General features: G+C 44.0%; 1 protein-coding gene and 1 long non-coding RNA gene across 3 annotated transcripts in view; one reads left to right on the top strand and one right to left on the bottom strand.

Annotated features, from left to right (window-relative positions):
* The window catches only part of LOC110528991 (SLIT-ROBO Rho GTPase-activating protein 3), a 120,619-nt gene extending 109,470 nt beyond the window's left edge, over positions 1–11,149 (top strand). For both annotated transcript variants that reach the window (XM_036983710.2, XM_036983709.2), the window contains exons 19-22: positions 4,240–4,420; positions 5,367–5,516; positions 5,613–5,925; positions 7,141–11,149. In XM_036983710.2, the coding sequence (XP_036839605.2) occupies positions 4,240–4,420; positions 5,367–5,516; positions 5,613–5,925; positions 7,141–7,581 (1,085 nt within the window). In that variant the 3' untranslated portion in view covers positions 7,582–11,149. The remainder of the gene's footprint in view (positions 1–4,239; positions 4,421–5,366; positions 5,517–5,612; positions 5,926–7,140) is intronic.
* Positions 1–22,095, bottom strand: part of LOC149982603 (uncharacterized) — a 179,789-nt gene that overhangs the window by 78,460 nt on the left and 79,234 nt on the right. The gene's annotated exons all lie outside the window — the stretch shown is intronic.

Below are 22,095 nucleotides of genomic sequence, written 5' to 3'. Positions count from 1 at the left end.
AAGATGTAATCATAAATAGACATGAAACAAAGCAAAAACAGCGTCTGGACAAGAGAAACAAAACAACATCACTGCCAGCATGGGGATGAATCTGAGGAAGTGACAGGTATAGCGGAGGCAATCAATGACTTGATTGAGTCCAATGAAGCGCTGGTGTGCGTAACGATGGTGACAGGTATGCGTAATGATAAGCAGTCTGGCGACCTCGAGCGCCAGAGAGGGGGAGCGGGAGCAGACGTGACATAGGGATGCACAGGAAAACATCATGCTTCAAACCTGAGACAAGGCTGTGTGTTAGCAACCTCCATCTCTCTCTTATTCTCTCGATCTCTCACTCTCTCTCTCTCTCTCTCTCTCTATCCCCCTCTCTCCCTCCCTGTGTAGCGCTCTCTCTCTATATCCTTCTCTCTCCTGTCCTTTGCGCTCTCTTTGTTCAGCGATAATAAACGGGTCCCAAGGGACTTCCTCCTTTGTACCTTTTGTATTTTCCTTTTTCTGCTCAGAGCCCTGACAGAATAATTGGGCTAAATGCACTCAGAAAACCAAAACACGAGTAACAACACCAGAGATGCTATCTGCTAGCTCTCAATGGGCAGGCCCATACTGTACTATTCTTGGCTAAGCTAGGCTAGGGTAACCCTATCGGGAAAGGGGGATATCTAGTCAGTTATACAACTGAATTGCATTCAACTGAAATGTGTCTTCCGCATTTAAACCAACCCCTCTGAATCAGAGAGGTGCGGGGGGCTGCCTTAATCGACATCCATGTCATCAGCGCCCGGGGAACAGCCCCATCTGTAGTGATAATGAGTGCCGACACCCTCCTCAGCCTTCTGAACCAAACAGCAGGACAAAGGCTGACTGCCCCCCACAGCTCCGCCTGCAGAGAGGTGGGAGGAGAGTACAGAGGCACAGCCAGGCAGGGCATGGCTCTTGGCTCTGCATCGTGATCTCCCGCTGTTTAATTAGTGTGCTTGGAGGGAATGAGAGTCACATGGTCCTGTCTTGGCTCTTCTCAGACCTGAGGCGATGCCGCCCTCCACAGTCTGGCCCTCACACTGGGTGTAGAGACATGGTCCTACAGCCCGACACAGCAACACTTTCTGGCTGAATCTAGAACATGAGGTCATTAGAAATACTATAAAACCACATTGTGGCCATCAGCTTGTGTTTTTATTCTGAGTATTTGCTCTTGTTTAGAGAGAAACTGTGAGTTATATTGTGATGATCACAGGGATCTTACCCTCACTGCAGACAGGCAGACATGTTATCTTGTTTTTGAGGAAGTGAAAGAGCTCTATTTAACGAGGGGGACAAAGATAGACAATGTTACCCTGCCATGTTCTTCTGTCTCCCCCCTTTCCTCTTCCTCTCTCCTCCTCCTTATCCTCAACCTCCTCCTACTCCATCTCATCTTCCTCCTATTTTCTCCTTATACTCCTCCTCTTCCTCCTTTTATCTCCATGTCACTGTAGGTCATTTCACCCCTGGATGGAGCTCCTAATGGAACTGATTGGGCTTTCTGGTTGACTTGGAAATCTCCTACTGAGAGACAATTGATTTTATACACGTGTTTAACCCCGACTGACCCCTGGTCTCTGTCTGTTTGGTCTGACAGCCTGGAGACTAGCTTAGATTCCTTTTTCATTTTGAACACTCACTACATGTGCATATCTGTATTTGTATTTATTCTGGATCCCCATTAGTTCCTGCCAAGGCAGTAGCTACTCTTCCTGGGGTTTATTCTGGATCCCCATTAGTTCCTGCCAAGGCAGTAGCTACTCTTCCTGGGGTTTATTCTGGATCCCCATTAGTTCCTGCCAAGGCAGTAGCTACTCTTCCTGGGGTTTATTCTGGATCCCCATTAGTTCCTGCCAAGGCAGTAGCTACTCTTCCTGGGGTTTATTCTGGATCCCCATTAGTTCCTGCCAAGGCAGTAGCTACTCTTCCTGGGGTTTATTCTGGATCCCCATTAGTTCCTGCCAAGGCAGTAGCTACTCTTCCTGGGGTTTATTCTGGATCCCCATTAGTTCCTGCCAAGGCAGTAGCTACTCTTCCTGGGGTTTATTCTGGATCCCCATTAGTTCCTGCCAAGGCAGTAGCTACTCTTCCTGGGGTTTATTCTGGATCCCCATTAGTTCCTGCCAAGGCAGTAGCTACTCTTCCTGGGGTTTATTCTGGATCCCCATTAGTTCCTGCCAAGGCAGTAGCTACTCTTCCTGGGGTTTATTCTGGATCCCCATTAGTTCCTGCCAAGGCAGTAGCTACTCTTCCTGGGGTTTATTCTGGATCCCCATTAGTTCCTGCCAAGGCAGTAGCTACTCTTCCTGAGGTTTATTCTGGATCCCCATTAGTTCCTGCCAAGGCAGTAGCTACTCTTCCTGGGGTTTATTCTGGATCCCCATTAGTTCCTGCCAAGGCAGTAGCTACTCTTCCTGGGGTTTATTCTGGATCCCCATTAGTTCCTGCCAAGGCAGTAGCTACTCTTCCTGGGATCCAAACACATTAAAGGAACTTACTGTACATCATACATAAATCAAAAGATAAAACAGTACATCATATTACATCATTACCCCACTACATATCTACAATACAAAATGTACAATACCACCATACAACAATATTACGATGTACGTGTGTGTAGAGTGCTAGCGTTTGTGTGTGTATGCATGTGTCTGTACCTGTGTGTGTGTCTCTTCACAGTCCCCACTTTTCCATAAGGTGTATTTTTATCTGCTTTTTAAATCTGATTCTACTACATCAGTTACATGACGTGGCATAGAGTTCCATGTAGTCATGGCTCTATGTAGTACTGTGCACCTCCCATAGTATGTTCTGGACTTGAGTAATGTGAAGAGATCTCTGGTGGCATGTCTTGTGAGGTATGCATTGGTGTCTGAGCTGTGTGCTAGTAGTTCAAACAGACAGTTCGGTCCATTCAGGTTGCCAACACTTCTTACAAATACAAGTATTGATGAAGTCTCTCCTCTATGGGATGTCACCAAGGTTACGCGTGTCCCAAGTCATCAGGCTCTTTGTTTGATTGATATCAGCCTGGCCCCAGTGTTTGTGTGATTGATATCAGCCTGGCCCCAGGGTGTGTGTGTTTGTGTGATTGATATCAGCCTGGCCCCAGGGTGTGTGTGTTTGTGTGATTGATATCAGCCTGGCCCCAGGGTGTGTGTGTTTGTGTGATTGATATCAGCCTGGCCCCAGGGTGTGTGTGTTTGTGTGATTGATATCAGCCTGGCTCCAGGGTGTGTGTGTTTGTGTGATTGATATCAGCCTGGCCCCAGGGTGTGTGTGTTTGTGTGATTGATATCAGCCTGGCCCCAGGGTCTGTGTGTTTGTGTGAGAGACAGGTCCTCTAATGTTCTCTGGTCCAGGGTTAAATGGTGACTGGTGTTTGCTTACAGACAAATAGAGCCTGTGCCTTTGTGCGTCTGTTCTCTCAGGAGGCTGTCTATAGCATGAACATCGTTTCTTCTGGCTATTGGTGTGTGAGTAGTTTGTTGTGTTGGGACCCATAATGTCATTAAAGGACCAAGTCATTGGATTGAATGTGTTGTCAACCAGTTTACTAGCTGTTGGGATAGTAGTGTTCCCGGATCAGACTACAGTGTTAGTTAATTGGTACTCAATGACCGCTGCTCTTCAACTCACAACAATGCTTGGAATCGAAGTGTATCACTCAAACAGTAACCATCCTCTCTATTAGAGAATATAGTTTATATCGTAATGCTGCCTCTCGTTTTATTTTTCTTCAACCCAGACATTTCCTATTTTCCCTCTTGCTCTTTGTCTCTTGGAGACTCTTGTGTCTGATTTGAGGGTCTGAAGTACAAACCCACCATTAAATAGATTCCCACTGTCCTCTTGGCTATTATCGGCCCTCACAGGCTCTTTTCAATCACAACTCTGTCTGGAGAAGTAGTGTAGTGTACTCTACAGTTCTCTGGACTTAAGCCCAGACCAGAGGCCCAAGGCCATTGTCTGAGAACATGAAGACATGCTGTCATTGTTTAGGTCTTAGTAATTAGAGCAAGGGGCTCCTTATTTATCTTAATGAACTCAGTGAAGCAGTTGGATTGGGCCACACACACACACACACAGGGCAGGGTAGGGTAGGCTACTCAGTCCACACATCTCAATGGGGTGTGAGTTATGTCATTACATCAGGAAATGAAGGTGGTGCAGGTTGTGACTATGTTTCTCTCCTGCTGTTCTTTATGTCCACAGAGGTGGAGCAGATTGAGGCCATCGCTAAGTTTGACTATGTGGGGCGCACCCCCCGGGAGCTGTCCTTTAAGAAGGGAGCATCACTACTGCTGTATCACCGCGCCTCTGAGGACTGGTGGGAGGGGCGGCACAACGGTGTGGACGGACTGATCCCACACCAGTACATTGTGGTGCAGGACCTGTGAGTAACACCAATTCATAAACATGAAACTTCAGCGATGGATGAAGAGCAGCCTGACAATAAATCAGGCAGGCAGGAAACAATCAGTCTTGCAGTGTTTTCCTCAACAAATATCCCTCTTTAAAGTGATAGAAACCTGAGAGTAATTACACATGGCAGGTGTAGGCACAGATAAATAATTAAAATCATGCATGATGTGTTCGCTCAAAGACACCTCACTGACAAGTGCACCTTAAGTGGTAACACAATTAAACGTGGATTTGATGTCAGTCATTCAGGCTCAGATGCAGGAGTAAAGATGCCAAAGAGAAGGTCAGAGCATGGTTTAAGATTTTTTTAAACGTTTTTCAACTCTTATGAATTATTTAAATACACCCTCAGATATGAATTCCCGTTATAAATGTACACAATCATTTGAAAGATGAGCCGCGTAGTCTCGAATTATAGTGTGGCTAATCACTGCTGGTGTCTGTTTCATGAATCCATTTGGATGTTGAGTCAACAGTAAGGTAAGAATTTGAAATCGTATTGCTACTTTCTGTGTTAGGAATACGTTGGAATGATCAATGTTCAAAAGGAGTCAGTGAAGTGGCTCCCCCATCTGTCTGGATCAGATAAACTGACTGCAGATTGAAAACCAGAGCCATCAATATGGACCAATTAGTTTGAGTAAATGGCATACATGCGGCAGGGTAGCCTAGTTGTTAGAGCGTTGGACTAGTAACCGAAAGGTTGCAAGTACAAATCCCCGAGCTGACAAGGTACAAATCTGTTGTTCTGCCCCTGAACAGGCAGTTAACCCACTGTTCCTAGGCCTTCATTGAAAATAAGAATTTGTTTTTAACTGACTTGCCTAGTTAAATAAAGGTAAAAAAAATAAAACAACAATCTAAATAAGATCTCAACCACACTCTATCATCTCTCCTCTCTTTCTCTCTCCTTTCAGGGATGATGCGTTCTCAGATAATCTCAGTCAGAAGGCGGACAGCGAGGCGAGCAGCGGACCACTGCTGGATGACAAGGCTTCATCCAAAAACGATGTCCCATCACCGTGTGAACACTCCCCCGACTGCCACTTTGGAGGAGTCATGGGGAGGTGGGTAACAACTGGGAAGGAATACCCATTGAAATGTTGTTTTATTTTTGATCAGTGTCCAGGGCCACTGTGATGTGATGTTGTCTCTCTCCTCAGGGTGAGGCTACGTTCTGACGGGGCCGCCCTCCCTCAGCGCCGCAGCGGAGAGACCCACAGCCCTCCCCGGGGAACAGACACACCCCCGCGGGCCGCAGCCTGTCCCAGTAGCCCCCACAAGATGGCAGTGAGCAGGAGTCGCATGGAGAGCCCGGAGAAGAGGCGCCTGGGCACATTTGGCAGTGCGGGCAGCATCAACTATGCTGACAGGAAGGTCTACCCCGAGGGCCACCCCCTGAGACACGTACCAGGGGCCACACGCCACAGCAGCCTGGGGGACCACAAGTCACTGGAGGCTGATGCCCTGGCAGAGGTATGGCCCTCACTGTCCTATCAGACCCAGGTTCTAAAGTATTACCTTTGCCCAATGTATAACTGCATAACCTCTTTTCCCCAACCTTATCAGTCATAGAACCTCACACAATATGGAATGGAATCATCTGTCCATTTCAAAAATATTTTTATTTTTATTTTTTCTCCACAATCTCAATTTTGTCTCAACGCTGCAACTCCCCAACAGCCTCAGGAAGCAGAATTAATTTAATGTCTATGCTGAAATGAGTACTAATGATCATTGATAATGGCAGCACAGGCCCTGCATCGGCTAACTGGAAAAGGAATAGAGGCAGATTTTGAAATGGAAAAGTTCTGATCAGCTAATGAGAGTGGTCCTATCAGAGCCCTATTTCAGCCTGAGCCCATGTTGATGACCTTGATTGTGATTGTGCTAATGAGTTTGTGTGTGTGTGTGCGTGCGCGTGCGTGCGATTTTGAGAGAGAGTATTTGTGTGTGCGATTGTGAGAGAGGGTGTGTGTGTGTGTGTGGGTGGGTGGGTTGGTTGGTTTTTCTATCCTTGTGGAGAACTAAAACCCCCAAAAGCCCCCACAAGGATAGTAAAACAAGTCAAATGCTCCCTCGTGGGGACCTTTCTCATGTCCCCATGGGGACAAAGGCTATTTTAAGCTTAGGGCTTAGGGTTAGAATTGGGGAAAGAGTTATGGTTAGGGGTGAGGGAAAATAGGATTTTGAATGGAAATACATTTTAGGTCCCCACGAGAATAGAAGAACAAAACGTGTGATTGTGTGAGAGAGTGTGTGTGTGTGATTGTGTGAGAGAGTGTGTGCGATTGTGACTGTTGTAAAGAGTGTCAGCCATTAAAAGGGGATGTTAATCTCTTCATTTGGTGCCGTTGTGTTGGGCTGTACTGTGTGAGGAGAGGGAGCAGAGAGAGGAGGTGTCTGGGAGAGCAGAGGCAGATGTGATGTCCTGCTGTACTGTCTGTCTATGTGTCTGGGTGAAGCAGCCCTGTCTCAGTGTAAACGTTAGAGACAGTCTGGCGCTGAAAGATTGACACACCTATGTCACGGGGGAATGGAGCTGAATAAAAAGCACAGACAGTTCTGCATTAGACTCTCAGCATCAGTGGCTACTACCATTGCTAAACTTAACTTAGCCTAGCTTGGCTTAGCAATTATATCAAATTCATTATCTCCTTTCACATTTTCTGTGTACTTTGTGTATGTCAGGACATAGAGAAGACCATGACCACGGCCCTACATGAGCTGCGTGAGCTGGAGCGCCAAAACATGGGCAAGCAAGCACCAGACGTGGTGCTGGATACCCTGGACACCACCATGAAGAAGCCTGTGAACTCGGAGCCCGGCAGCCCCCTCCACACCATCATGATCCGTGACCCGGACGCCGCCATGCGCCGCAGCAGCAGCTCCACCTCTGAAATGATGTCCACCTTTAAGCCTGCCTTGTCGGCACGTCTGGCCGGAGCCCAACTGCGCCCCCCGCCCATGAGGCCCGTCCGCCCGCCCCCCACCGGGCACCGCTCCTCCAGCTCCAGTTCCTCCGGGGTAGGAAGCCCTGCTGTCACCCCCACTGAGAAGATCTTCCCCAACAGCACTGCCGCGGCTAGCTCCGCAGCTAACGCAGCCGGGGACAAGTCAGGCACCATGTAACTCTGAGGCAGACTCTGGGTTTTCATGTTGCAACAGCTTGAAGGAGAGGAAAGCCCATAGAAATGCGATGATGTGTTGTCAATATGTTCTCAGAGAACATGTGTGGATTTTCCCTCTCCTTGTGTTGAGTTTCACTTTATTTCTTGAATTCAGAAAGCTCCTGGAGTGAGCCTGAGTTGCCATAGTGATGGCAGGTGGAGAGGCTGTAGGGGTTTGATAGCATATTAACTCAACACTCTGAAGCTTGATGTGAAAACGGACTTGAAAAGAATGAATAAAATCACCTCAAAGTAAAAGTAATTTTTTCGTTTTTACCTCAAGGCCCCGCTTTTTAGAGATTCATTGACTGCAAGACGTGAAGAAGTACTTGTGTAATTTTGGCGTTGGTTTTCATCCTGCACTGGTCCAGATGATGTCTGATCCCTCCTTACTGGTGTGTATGAGACTCTTCTCTCTGGACTGGACACTCAGTCTACCAGACTGCTTCTAAGAGACTGAAACCAAGATGGCCATCTGCCTTTTGGCTGTAAATAGAGACTTACTTGAAGTTGTTATGCCTTTTGTTTGTACTGTAGTATAAGGGATGTTCAGCAAAGTAACAACATGTCAACATTGTATACGTATATGAGATGCAGAAAACTGAACCAATATACCAACTAATTGTAAGAAACTCAAAATGTAGTTTAACTTGTATATAGTTATTGATTAGTATGTATTTTTTGTGTGTGTTAATCTTGTACAGGCCAAGACAGAACAGGCAAGTAGATGTGAATGGCATTGTCAAAAAACAAACACAAATAGTCAACCAGCAAACAACGAAAAAATATCAAAAGGCTTCTGCTTCCTTTGTTATTTTCTTCCCTTTCTCACACACATCACAGCACTGACAGTTGTGTTTAGACTATGTGGACATGTGGATGTCATCATACCACACATTGTATTTATGAGTTAAAACTACATTTGAGCTTCTCTACTCAAATGGATCCTGATTCTGTCTTCTGCCCACAGCAGTTCTTCATGCACTGTAAATAAGGCCAAGTCGGTCTCCAGTTGAGTTGAGTCTGCTTTTATTCCATTTGTATTGTTGAAATGCTTTATCATTCCTCATATACATACTTCCAAGATATTATTCAGATTTAAGACAGTAAAATGAGTGCATTATACCATAGTTTGCCATGGTAAGGTTTGAGCCCCCTTTTATGAGTTTGTAATACTGTGAGAATACTGTTGACCATGGCCCTTAACCCCATAGCCCCTCACTGTTCCAACAGCTCAACACAAGAGCCTGTCTTCTGCTGACACAGCAACCTGTGTGAAGTCAGTCCACAACTAGACACTAATTTGTGTTCCTTATTTCATGTGTGGTATGATGACCCGATTTCATACTATTCATACCTTGCCATCTTTAAAGCAACCTCTTGCCTGTTCAACGTCTGATTTATGTAATACTTTCTACGCACAAAATATGTTACAAAGTACTGTTACAATATTCCTTTTGATCTGAAATGTGATACCTTACCTAGACAACTCCAGTGTTGCCTGAGAAGTTAACCGTAAATGTTGTGATATAATAACAGCAGAACAGTGGTCTTACCTCTCCTCCCCTTGATTCTAACATCCTCACTGTCATGTTCCAGTGTCTCATCCCACTTCTTGTTTTCAGTCCTTTGTAGCGAGGAAATACAAGTGCGTACTGAAAGAGGTTGACACTGTAGGCCTATACTGTAGCTGCCATGTTAAATTGTAGCTGGCCCAAGCCCGCTCCTGCCTCTGCTCAGTCCTATAGTTGTGTGTTTGGACTGCCTTATATGCCGCATGCCCTGCCCTGTCCTGCATGTTTTATGCTGTACCATTTGACACAATGTGACAATTGAACAATGACTGTTTGCGGTGCCTTTCCTCTGTAAAATGCACAAGTGACTTAATGTTTCGGCCTTTTGCTTTCGAGGGTTGGGCTATACCCTAGTAGTTAACCATTTTGGAACATGTGAATGAATACCTGTTGTCACTAACATGTAGCAGTAACATGTGAGCAATGGAAGTGAATTGGCAGCCAAGGTGGGACAAAAAGTCAAGGACAGATATATCAACCTGAATCTCATGCTGTGATTCCAATATCAATCATATGTACATTATTCAGCCACTGTTATGTGTGCAAATCTTGATTTCATACACATAGTTTCCTATGAGATACATACTTTCACTGGAAAAAGTTGTCATGATCTCATCCCAGTGATTTGTTTGCCATGTGCGTTTTGTTTACCACAAACATTGCAGTCAATTCTGTCCACCATCTGTTGACCCCTGCTGGGTAGATTCTAGCCTACATGCAGGGCACACAGAGACAAGTCAAACAACATAAGTTATACACTTACACCCTCTGCTGGTCATATATGGTATTGCTTTAACTAGAAGTACTGTGATTCTGGTCAGGTATGAGTAAACCGGTGGCACTCTCCATCAATAGGAACTGTCACTGATGACAACCAAATCATGTTTTTTTTCATCTTGTTGAACTACAAGAATTACATAACATTTTTGTATTAACCACAGTTCTCATCGGTATAACTGAAGAGTCCATTATAGTGTTCATTTTTCTCAAACATACATAAGCTGTATTTTCAAAGATAAAGTAAAACACGTACTAAATGTTAATTTGCAAAAGTAAAATGTATATATTTGTTTATTAGTATTTTGTTTATTTATGTCTAAAATGAGTAAGTGCCTTTTGTGCACATCATCAGTTTTTAATGAACTTGTATAATACCTTTTTTAACGATAGAGTAATTCAGTCATGTTTGATATTCACTTTTATCATATTTTCCCCTTTCCACACATCATTTCATCTGAGGAATATCAAGAAAACAAGTGATGTAAATATGTACTGTACACATTGCTATAGAGGAATTACTATGACCCCTTCAGATGTCATACTACCAGAACGACTGAAATGTAGTACTTACTTGTATGATTGATTGTCTAATGTGCTCTAGTTGATTCCTGGAGGGGTAAGAGATTTATAAAGAGGACTTGGACTGCTGTACATTTACTCATTGATGGCATCGTTCAGTGAAATCATCTCTGATTGATAATTTCATCCTTTCTTTCTGTTTTCTGTCTGTGGTTGAACCTTTACTTCTTCTACTCATATACTCATCCTCCTCCTACAAAGTGAACGCACCACTGCAGTGTTACTCCTCTACTTGCATGGTTTATAAGGCACATGGTGAACTCTCTTCTTCTTTGAGCTGTATATGATGTTCTGTTCAAGGAAGTGTTTTGATTTCTGGAATGTATGCTAAACCTGGGTAATGGATGTTGTATGTTGGCTAATAACAATGCTTATGAAGTAACATTCAGAGACCAAACTGGCTGAGTGCCTGTGGTGGTGAGTGTGAGTTGTCGTCATACTGTTTTCTCTCTCGCTCTCTCTCGCTCTCGCTCTCTCATGTCTCCCTGTTCATGAGTGCTGACTGGTTAAATCCCCTGTAATGTAATGTACACCATGCCACTATTTGGATGTTTAGAACCGTTATGTCCAAATAAAAAAACTAATGTTGCCCTCTGATATTGGGCTTTTCCGACCTTTTATCCAGCAGATACAACAAATTAATTAACTATACTATACTAGCAAATACACATGCCTTGCCTTAGCCTAGTTCACTAATTACCTTGGTACCAGCAGTCGTTCATGAATCTCTATGAATTGACAGGCTAATAGACAGGCAATACCTAACCAATTCTGCCATTTTGGAATACTGAACTATATAATGCTCAGCTATCTTAGACACCGTGTTATCTTACAGGGTCTGTATAAATACTCCAGCTATCTAGCTCAACTATCTCTATACAGGGTGATCAAGCCCCAAACTTCTTGGGACTGAGACTGCTGCTCCATCAAAAGGCTACATGTGGCACAAGAATTCTGCTGTATTACTTATAGGCACACAAGGTCCATTGAGAGAGAGGAGATCTTAGTGGTAGAGTGTGCAGATATTTGAGAACAATCTCTATTGCATGTAGGGTATGCTATGCAAATAGTACAAAGTATGTGACCTTTGAGGTTGATTATGTGGGGGGAAATATGAAAGAAATAAGTTATGTCAGATATATTACTGGTGTATTATTGTGCCACCTAAGATATCTGTATCCTTTTCTGTTGACTTTCTCTGGAAATAACCTAGGATTCCATTAGTGGCAAGCTCCGGTTTATCAGCAAACAACCCACCATGTACACGCACAAATAGGAGACACACAGAATTCAATTTGTTCCAACCCAGAGCCTTTTAATCATCAGACACAGTACAAACATACACAATGATGCTCACAGAGCACTGAGGAAGTGACACTATTTTTGTCCACCAATTGGAAGTGTTGTTGACTTTTTATGCTTCTTTTTACAATTAAGTTCATTACAACCTGCAATTCATCAACCCCCAAAAAGTTATATTGTCACATACACTGGATAGGTGCAGTGAAATGTGTTGTTTTACAGGGTCAGCCTATAGTATTACGGTGCCCTGGAGCAAATGATCGTTAAGTGCCTTGCTCAAGGGCACATTGACAGATTATTCACCTTGTTGGCTCGGGTATTCGTGGTCCAACGCTCTAACTGCTAGGCTACCTGCCACCATATCACCAAGTTCTGAATTGTTTTAAATGACTTTGGGTATTTGGTATTTATTAGTTGTTGCAGCTGTATATATATATTTTTTTACAGTTATGCATTCTGATCATGTCAGTAGGTTGGATGGACATTGTTAGTCCTAATTGTTATGTTCATCATGTTCTGCCAGACTGCATTCTTGATTCATCTCACCACGTAGCTCTGACTGGTTTTTTTCACAAATTATGTTTTATAATTATACAAATTACCAGTACACACTATTATTATATTTAGAAGTTGCAGAGAGAGAAAGACCTTGGATCTAAGGCGTTGGACTGTGAATGCTCTGTAAAAGCACCAGTGCTTGTTGAGATGAGGGAGTTGAAACCCAGGGGAAGTGGGTGATAAGACAAAGTGCAGGAGTGGATTACTGCAGTAGAAGTGTTCAAAGCCTGGAGTAATGTAACCATCTCTCTCCAGAATTATTTCTTTCTGCCAGGCAAATTGACATCCATTCACAAAACAACCCAATTAAGTCAGCTCAAAAGTGATATTGTGTGCTAATCATCTTCTTAATTTGGCAATTAGGGTTGAGAGAGAGACCGACAAAGAGATCAAGGAGGAAATAGCTTGTTATCAGACAAAGCCCCATGGATGCAGCAGTCACACCTGCTTACCAGATGAGACAACTTCAGTGTGACCCTCTACTGTGCATGGAAAGAGAATGGCTCCACGGTAGCAGATGTTCAAAATCCCAGATTGGTGAAAAGGGGACAAATAAACTCAGGTCACAAATCATACGGAGTTGTTCCCTTATACCTGTAACGGCGGGTGAGTGATGAGTGAGGAGTCAAATGCAGAGAGCGAAGTGAACGGGAAAAACGCTTTAATGTCATTTAAAACGTAACAGGTCCAAACATGGGTGAATGCCCTAAAACACTGGCGCTAAACAAACCCAAAACCTAGTTACAAACACTGGACAGCGAAAACCCAAAACAAACACGATACATCACCAAACGTAACAAACCAGCAAGCCCGCACAAACACCAGCGGGCAAAACAAACTTAAATAACACCCATCCCAAAACCCCAACAAGGAACAGGTGAAAACAATTAGACAGAAACAAACGAAAAGGAAAAAGGGATCGGTGGCAGCTAATAGACCGGCGACGACGACCGCCGAGCGCCACCAGAACAGGAAGGGGAGCGTGACAATACCCTCTCTCACTGCAGGGGGTAGAGACAAGAGAACGAGGATTCAGGAGAGATTAGAGAGAGAGATAATATCTCCAATACTGTAGGAAAACAAACATCAACCCCACCTACATGAATATAATGTGTACAGGAAAGGCAGGGAGTACAGGTAAATAAATAAGAATAATTAGGAAGATAAGAGGGCATACAGTACATTGACATAGTTTACAGAGGGCAGTGTCGATAGATCCTGCAAAGCCCATTCTCCTGTCACAGTGTATTTATATGAAACTGTTTGTGGTCCCACACAAGCACACAAATAAAGGCAAATTCTCAGACGTTCGCCTTTAGGTTTACCTCTGTTTTCCAGAGCCTTGTGTTTGAAGCCCTAAAATCAACTCTAGAAAGAGACTGAACTTCAGAGCTATTCCTTTGCATTCTTTAAACAAGTTTGCTTTGTATTAACTTCTACTTTCCTCAAAGTTTGTTTAAAGACAAAGTTTCTGTAATTTGAATGAAGGTGATAAGGTTTTGGAATATCTGTGGGATTCTGCTGATAAAGAACCATCATGGATTAGTTTGAGATACAATGTGCTTTGTTCATCATTTCCCCTCACCCCTGTTTGAATTAAACGTGCTCAAGCTTGAAAAGTTTTGAATCGTTAATGCTTTTGACAAGACTGACCAAATCTGGAAAAGCTAGAAAAACAGGTTGTGTAAGTGAGAACTCTCCAAATGCTTAATTTGGCAAATATTCCATAACAATTAGTGAGCAAACGAAAGCACGATATTCAATTATGTCTAATTTTCTTTGTGTATGTCAGAACAGGACAACATTATTGTAATTTCCAACCTGAACCATCCTCTGTCTTCAGCGTTACCACGTTGGAGAGATGAACTGACAAGTGATTACTCTGTTAGCTAAATCCTCTTGAGGACTGAAGTGATGTGCAATACATAATTCATCTGCAACTTGATTCTATTCTAATCTGGATATATAGGTGAACTTGACATCTGGATGTCCTATTTTCCTATATTCTTAATAAATGTCTGTGTAAATGTTGAACAATTGAATCGGCCAGTACTTTTGATATGTTCCTGCCGTGTCAATAGTATTCATTTCACTAGTGTATCCTTCATGACAGCCGTATTTGAGGAGGCATGGGGATGTAGGGTGATTCAATTCTACTTATATTCTGTCAATTTTATCTCTATCTGTTTGGTGAAGTATTTGATGATTACACATATTGGATAGCCAACAACTAAAAAAAATATGTATAAATTCTTCCTCAGACAACTAAACTCATCAAAAGATTAAACGTCCTTTCACTGTCAGCTGCATTTATTTTCAGCAAACTTAACATGTGTAAATATTTGTATGAACATAACAAGATTCAACAACTGAGACAAACTGCACAAGTTCCACAGACATGTGACTAACAGAAATGGAATAATGTGACCCTGAACAAAGGGGGGGTAAAAATAAAAAGTAACAGTCAGTATCTGGTGTGGCCACCAGCTGCATTAACTTCTGCAGTGCATCTCCTCCTCATGGACTGCACCATATTTGACAGTTCTTGCTGTGAGATGTTACCTCACTTTTCCACCAAGGCACCTGCAAGTTCCCAGACATTTCTGGGAGGAATGGCCCTAGCCCTCAACCTCCGATCCAACAGGTCCCAGACGTGCTCAATGGGATTGAGATCCTGGCTCTTCGCTGGCCATGGCAGAACACTGACATTCCTGTCTTGAAAGAAATTACGCACAGAATGAGCAGTATGGCTGGTGGCATTGTCATGCTGGAGGGTCATGTCAGGATGAGCCTGCAGGAAGAGTACCACATGAGGAAGGAGGATGTCTTCCCTGTAACGCACAGAGTTGAGATTGCCTGCAATGACAACAAGCTCAGTCCGATGATGCTGTGACACACCTCCCCAGACCATGATGGACCCTCCACCTCCAAATCGATCCCGCTCAAGAGTACAGGCCTCGGTGTAACGCTCATTCCTTCAACGATAAACGCGAATCCGACCATCACCCCTGGTTAGACAAAACCGAGCACTTTTTGCCAGTCCTGTGTGGTCCAGCGACGGTGGTTTTATGCCCATATGCAACCTCGTTGCCGGTGATGTCTGGTGAGGACCTGCCTTACCACAGGATTGTGTGTTCCTGGTCTAACTCGGGCAGTTGTTGTTGCCATCCTGTACCTGTCCCGCAGGTGTGCTGTTCGGATGTACTGATCCTGTGCAGGTGTTGGACACGTGGTCTGCCACTGCGAGGACGATCAGCTGTCCGTCCTGTCTCCCTGTGGCGCTGTCTTAGGCGTCTCACAGTACGGACATAGCAATTTATTGTCCTGACCACATCTGCAGTCCTCATGCCTCCTTGCAGCATGCCTAAGGCACGTTCACGCAGTTGAGCAGGTACCCTGGGCAGTATACAGTACTGAAAACCATTAGTAACACACTATACCGTCATGGATTACAATCCTGCAGTGCACGCAAGGTCCCCCTGCTGTCTAAAGTTTGCCAATGACCATCTCGATGATCCAGAGGAGGAATGGGAGGAGGTGATGTGGTCTAATGAGACTAAAATATAATACATGGCCCCATCTGTCTTGTCCCCTTTCAGAGTCAGTAGAAAGGCCTCTTTAGTGTCATAAGTTGTCATAACTGTGACCTTAATTGCCTACCGTCTGTAAACTGTTAGTGTCTTAACGACCGTTCCACAGGTGCATGTTCACTAATTGTTTATGGTTCATTTGTTTTGGTGTTTTTCAGAGTCAGTAGAAAGGCCTCTTTAGTATCATAAGTTGTCATAACTGTGACCTTATTTGCCTACCGTCTGTAAACTGTTAGTGTCTTAACGACCGTTCCACAGGTGCATGTTCATTCATTGTTTATGGTTCATTGAACAAGCATGGAAAACAGTGTATAAACCCTTTAAAATGAAGATCTGTGAAGTTATTTGGATTTTTATGAATTATCTTTGAAAGACAGGGTCCCGAAAAAGGGACATTTCTTTTTTTTGCTGAGTTTACAATCAGTACAATCTAAACACATTGTTGTATGAGGGGATTTGTTCAAATTTGGCATGTTTCCTCCCCAAAACTCATTCCCAGTGGCCACCCTGCTCAGCATCAAGAACAACATGCATAGAAAGTGTCATTGTTTTGTTTTGATTTTGGCAAAATCCGAGACAGATCGGAGTAGTGATGAATGACATTAATTTGTGCTTGAAGTTAGAGCAAACCTGACAGATATAATAACTGCGTGATGTCCCTCAAGAGGTTGTGAAAACGTTCTTATCATATCAGTCAATAGGACACACCATTTTGCATTCTAAGGCTGCATCGCAGTTGTCCACCCTTCACCCAAAGTGTGCGCTGTCCTACTTCCCATCATAGATTCAAAAACATTGGATTTGTGTAATCATTGGCTAGAGGGAGTTTCCACCATAGTTAAATCCATGACGGGAAGTTGGGAAATGGGTGGAGAATTGGGATTCAGCCTAACACTGGCAAAGAGAGGGAGCCTGTTGTTTACTTGGCCACTTCCAGGTGACAGTGAGGTAATTTCTCACCTTCAATTTTACTTCATTTTAATGTGTCTGATGTTTTTCACAGGAAGTTCCAACTGGCAAGCGCTCATCATCTCTTGCTAGGGCTCTGTCATCCTCGGTGGTAAGTATGGGACAAGATGAAGGTGGTGTGTTGCTCTTTTTCCGTTTCAACATCTTTAAGTGGATCAGAGCTCAGCAGAGGCCCCTTCAGAGGCCCCTCTACATATTCTTTATGGATGTCTACAGTCAATATTACAGTTTTTCCCAATTGTTGACACACATTTGCTGAATCTCATCTCAGGTACTCAAAACCCTAAACATAAAACACAAAACAGCTAGCCAATTTCCACAAACTGTAGGCAGACATCTTACGAAATGAAACACCATGTACTCCCTGCTTATAGTAAAACTCTGCCTACAAATGAGACACACACACACATCAAATGAATCTAACTTAGTGACAACAGATCACACGAATGTGACATTCAAAACACTACTATCAGAACTTATTTCAGTGTGAAGACTAAGATGTATCTATTGTACTGTATACTGCTGTGTGTACTCAAACAACAAAGGAACACAAAAGCAAAAATGTTAGTTTTATATTTAAACATGACTTAATACATGTCAAACAGCATACTGTAAGCACACATACAGTATCAACGTAAACATACAGTTACAGTTTTTCCCAATTGTTACACACTAAAACTGAGGCACAATGACTCATTTAGCAGAACCATACACCAAATCTGCAATACTACTGGAACATGTTTTGCTTTACAATTCTACAACATTTGGCAAAACACAACAGACAATTCACTACCTTTCGCACAACCTTTACAACTACAATCTATTGTGCAAATGAAAAACAACACTCTTCAACAAGCTAAGCTCAAACTTAGTAGGTGGAGGTGGAGGAAGACCAAGAACAAGGAGAAACCAATAATCCACTGCGAAAACAAAATGTCATGTCTGTTGTTTTGGTCCAGCCACAGATTTTCATCAACATCGATATTCTCCTTGGCCAGACAGTGGGGGAAACATCTTCTGGCATGACGCATGCAGCCCTGACAGGACTCTGCTAGAATGCCACCACAGGCTTTCTTGATTGCCTGGAGAAGGGCCATATATTCATGGGGTTTGCAATCATACACCTTCCACTGCCGTGCTGAAAACAGCTCCTCAATGGGGTTGAAAAATGGGGAATATGATGGGAGATAGAGAATTGTAAACCTGGGATGGTCATCAAACCAGTTGCGGACCTGAACAACCCGATGGAAACTCACGCTGTCCCAAATTAGAACGCACATTTGCTTCTCAGGATTACCTGTCCCTCTCTGCTTTGGCTGAAGAAAATTGTCATGTAAGGTGTTTCAGGAAATTAAGGAGATGGGCAGTGTTGAATGGTCCAAGGGTGGCATTGTGGTGGAGGACCCCATTGTGGCTCATACAGTGGGGAGAACAAGTATTTGATACACTGCCGATTTTGAAGGTTTTCCTACTTACAAAGCATGCAGAGATCTGTAATTGTTATCATAGGTGCACTTCAACTGTGAGAGACGGAATCTAAAACAAAAATCCAGAAAATCACATTGCATGATTTTTAAGTAATTAATTTGCATTTTATTGCATGACATAAGTATTTGATACATCAGAAAAGCAGAACTTAATATTTGGTACAGAAACCTTGCAATTACAGAGATCATACGTTTCCTGTAGTTCTTGACCAGGTTTGCACACACTGCAGCAGCGATTTTGGCCCACTCCTCCATACAGACCTTCTCCAGATCCTTCAGGTTTCGGGGCTGTCACTGGGCAATACGGACTTTCAGCTCCCTCCAAAGATTTTCTATTGGGTTCAGGTCTGGAGACTGGCTAGGCCACTCCAGGACCTTGAGATGCTTCTTACGGAGCCACGCCTTAGTTGCCCTGGCTGTGTGTTTCGGGTCATTGTCATGCTGGAAGACCCAGCCACGACCCATCTTCAATACTCTTACTGAGGGAAAGAGGTTGTTGGCCAAGATTTCGCGATACATGGCCCCATCTATCCTCCCCTCAATACAGTGCACTCGTCCTGTCCCCTTTGCAGAAAAGCATCCCCAAAGAATGATGTTTCCACCTCCATGCTTCACGGTTGGGATGATGTACTTGGGGTTGTACTCATTTCCTTGTTCCTCAAAACACGGCGAGTTTAGACCAAAAAGTTATATTTTAGTCTCATTAGACCACATGACCTGCTCCCATTCCTCCTCTGGATCATCGAGATGGTCATTGGCAAACTTTAGACAGCAGGGGGACCTTGCGTGCACTGCAGGATTTTAATCCATGACGGCATAGTGTGTTACTAATGGTTTTCTTTGAGACTGTGGTCCCAGCTCTCTTCAGATCATTGACCAGGTCCTGCCGTGTAGTTCTGGGCTGATCCCTCACCTTCCTCATGATCATTGATGCCCCACGAGATGAGATCTTGCATGGAGCCCCAGACTGAGGGTGATTGACCGTCATCTTGAACTTCTTCCATTTTCTAATAATTGCGCCAACAGTTGTTGCCTTCTCACCAAGCTGCTTGCCTATTGTCCTGTAGCCCATCCCAGCCTTGTGCAGGTCTACAATTTTATCCCTGATGTCCTTACACAGCTCTCTGGTCTTGGCCATTGTGGAGAGGTTGGAGTCTGTTTGATTGAGTGTGTGGACAGGTGTCTTTTATACAGGTAACGAGTTCAAACAGGTGCAGTTAATACAGGTAATGAGTGGAGAACAGGAGGGCTTCTTAAAGAAAAACGAATAAGTACATATAAATACATGGATGAGCGATGGCCGTGCGGCATAGGCAAGATGCAGTAGATGGTATAGAGTACAGTATATACATATGAGATGAGTAATGTAGGGTGTGTAAACATTACATAAAGTGGCATTGTTGAAAGTGACTAGAGACATTTATCACATACCATTTTGTATCATTAAAGTGGCTAGAGATTTGAGTCAGTATGTTGGCAGCAGTTAGTGATGGCTGTTTAACAGTCTGATGGCCTTGAGATAGAAGCTGTTTTTCAGTCTCTCGTTCCCACCTTTGATGCACCTGCACTGACCTCGCCTTCTAGATGATAGGCAGTGGCTCGGGTGGTTGTTGTCCTTGATGATCTTTTTGACCTTCCTGTGACATCGGGTGGTGTAGGTGTCCTGGAGGACAGGTAGTTTGCCCCTGGTGATGCGTTGTGCAGACCTCACTACCCTCTGGAGAGCCTTACGGTTGTGGGCGGAGCAGTTGCCGTACCAGGCGGTGATACAGCTCGACAGGATGCTCTCGATTGTGCATCTCTAAAAGTTTGTGAGTGTTGAGTGTTTTCTGTAACAAGCCAAATTTCTTCAGCCTCCTGAGATTGAAGAGGCGCTGCTGCGCCTTCTTCACCACGTTGTCTGTGTGGGTGGACATTTCAGTTTGTCCGTGATGTGTACGCCGAGGAACTTATAACTTTCCACCTTCTCCACTGCTGTCCCGTCGATGTGGATAGGGGGGTGCTCCCTCTGCTGTTTCCTGAAGTCCACCATCATCTCCTTTGTTTTGTTGACGTTGAGTGTGAGGTTACTTTCCTGACACCACACTCCGAGGGCCCTCACCTCCTCCCTGTAGGCCGTCTCATCATTGTTGGTAATCAAGTCTACCACTATAGTGTCGTCTGCAAACTTGATGATTGAGTTGGAGGCGTGCATGGCCACGCAGTCATGGTACAGGAGAGAGTACAGGACAGGGTTGAGAACGCACCCTTGTGGTGCCCCAGTGTTGAGGATCAGCGAGGTGGAGATGTTGTTTCCTACCCTCACCACCTGGGGGCGGCCCGTCAGAAAGTCCAGGACCCAGTTGCACAGGGCGGGGTCGAGACCCAGGGTTTTTAATGACAAGTTTGGAGGGTACTTAATGACAAGTTTGGAGGGTACTATGGTGTTAAATGCTGAGCTGTAGTCAATGAACAGCATTCTCACATAGGTATTCCTCTTGTCCAAGTGGGTTAGGGCAGTGTGCAGTGTGATTGCGATTGCGTCGTCTGTGGACCTATTGGGGCGGTAAGCAAATTGGAGTGGGTCGAGGGTGTCAGGTAGGGTGGAGGTGATATGACCCTTGACTAGTCTCTCAAAGCACTTCATGATGACGGAAGTGAGTGCTACAGGGCAATAACCGTTTAGCTCAGTTACCTTAGCTTTCTTGGGAACAGGAACAATGATGGCCCTCTTGAAGCATGTGGTGACAGCAGACTGGGACAGGGATTGATTTAATATGTCTGTAAACACACCAGCCAGCTGCATGCTCTGAGGACGCGGCTAGGGATGCCGTCTGGGCCGAAGTCTTGCAAGGGTTAACACGTTTAAATATTTTACTCACATTGTCCGCGGTGAAGGACAGCCAACAGGTTTTGGTAGTGCGCCCTGTCAGGGGCACTGTATTGTCTTCAAAGAGGTTGTTTAATTTGTCTGGGAGCAAGACGTTGATGTCCGCGACGGGGCTGGTTTTCTTTTTGTAATCCGTGATTGACTGTACTACCTGCCACATATGTCTCGTGTGTGAGCCGTTGAATAGCATAGTTGTCAAGTTGTAAAAGTAGTAGATAGGTCCAATGTCTGCAGTACATACCTATTCTCATTTTGGAACATCCCGGATGATGGATGCTAGCGGCGCAGAATGACCAAAATACAGGAGTACTCACCTGTGGCCTTTTTATCCATACCAAAGGTCTGATCGCAAAGTGAACATTTACACAATTAGTGTATGCACATGTGAAATGGATCAATTGATAATTGAGCTAAGCTTGAACAGTGTTGCTTTTCATTTGCACATAGATTGTAGTTGTAAAGGTTGTGCGAAAGGTAGTGAATTGTCTGTTGTGTTTTGCCAAATGTTTGTTATAGAATTGCAATCTGAGTGTAAAGCAAAACATGTTCCAGTAGTATTGCAGATTTGGTGTATGGTTCTGCTAAATGAGTGTCAGGTTTGGGTCATTGTGCCTCATGGGCCAGTTTTAGTGAGTAAACAATTGGGAAAAACTGTAACTCTGTCTGTCTTTTATGTTGTTCTTGACAGAACACTAAAATAGAGTTTCTGACTGTACTCAATTGCATTATAAATTCTGCAACAAACTTGCACATGACACCATCAAAAAG

The sequence above is a fragment of the Oncorhynchus mykiss genome, chromosome 7 (genome assembly GCF_057628025.1).
Source record: "Oncorhynchus mykiss isolate SJ-2025 chromosome 7, ASM5762802v1, whole genome shotgun sequence".
In the NCBI taxonomy this organism is placed as follows: Eukaryota; Metazoa; Chordata; class Actinopteri; order Salmoniformes; family Salmonidae; genus Oncorhynchus; species Oncorhynchus mykiss.
This window is presented reverse-complemented; position numbering and strand designations above follow the sequence as displayed.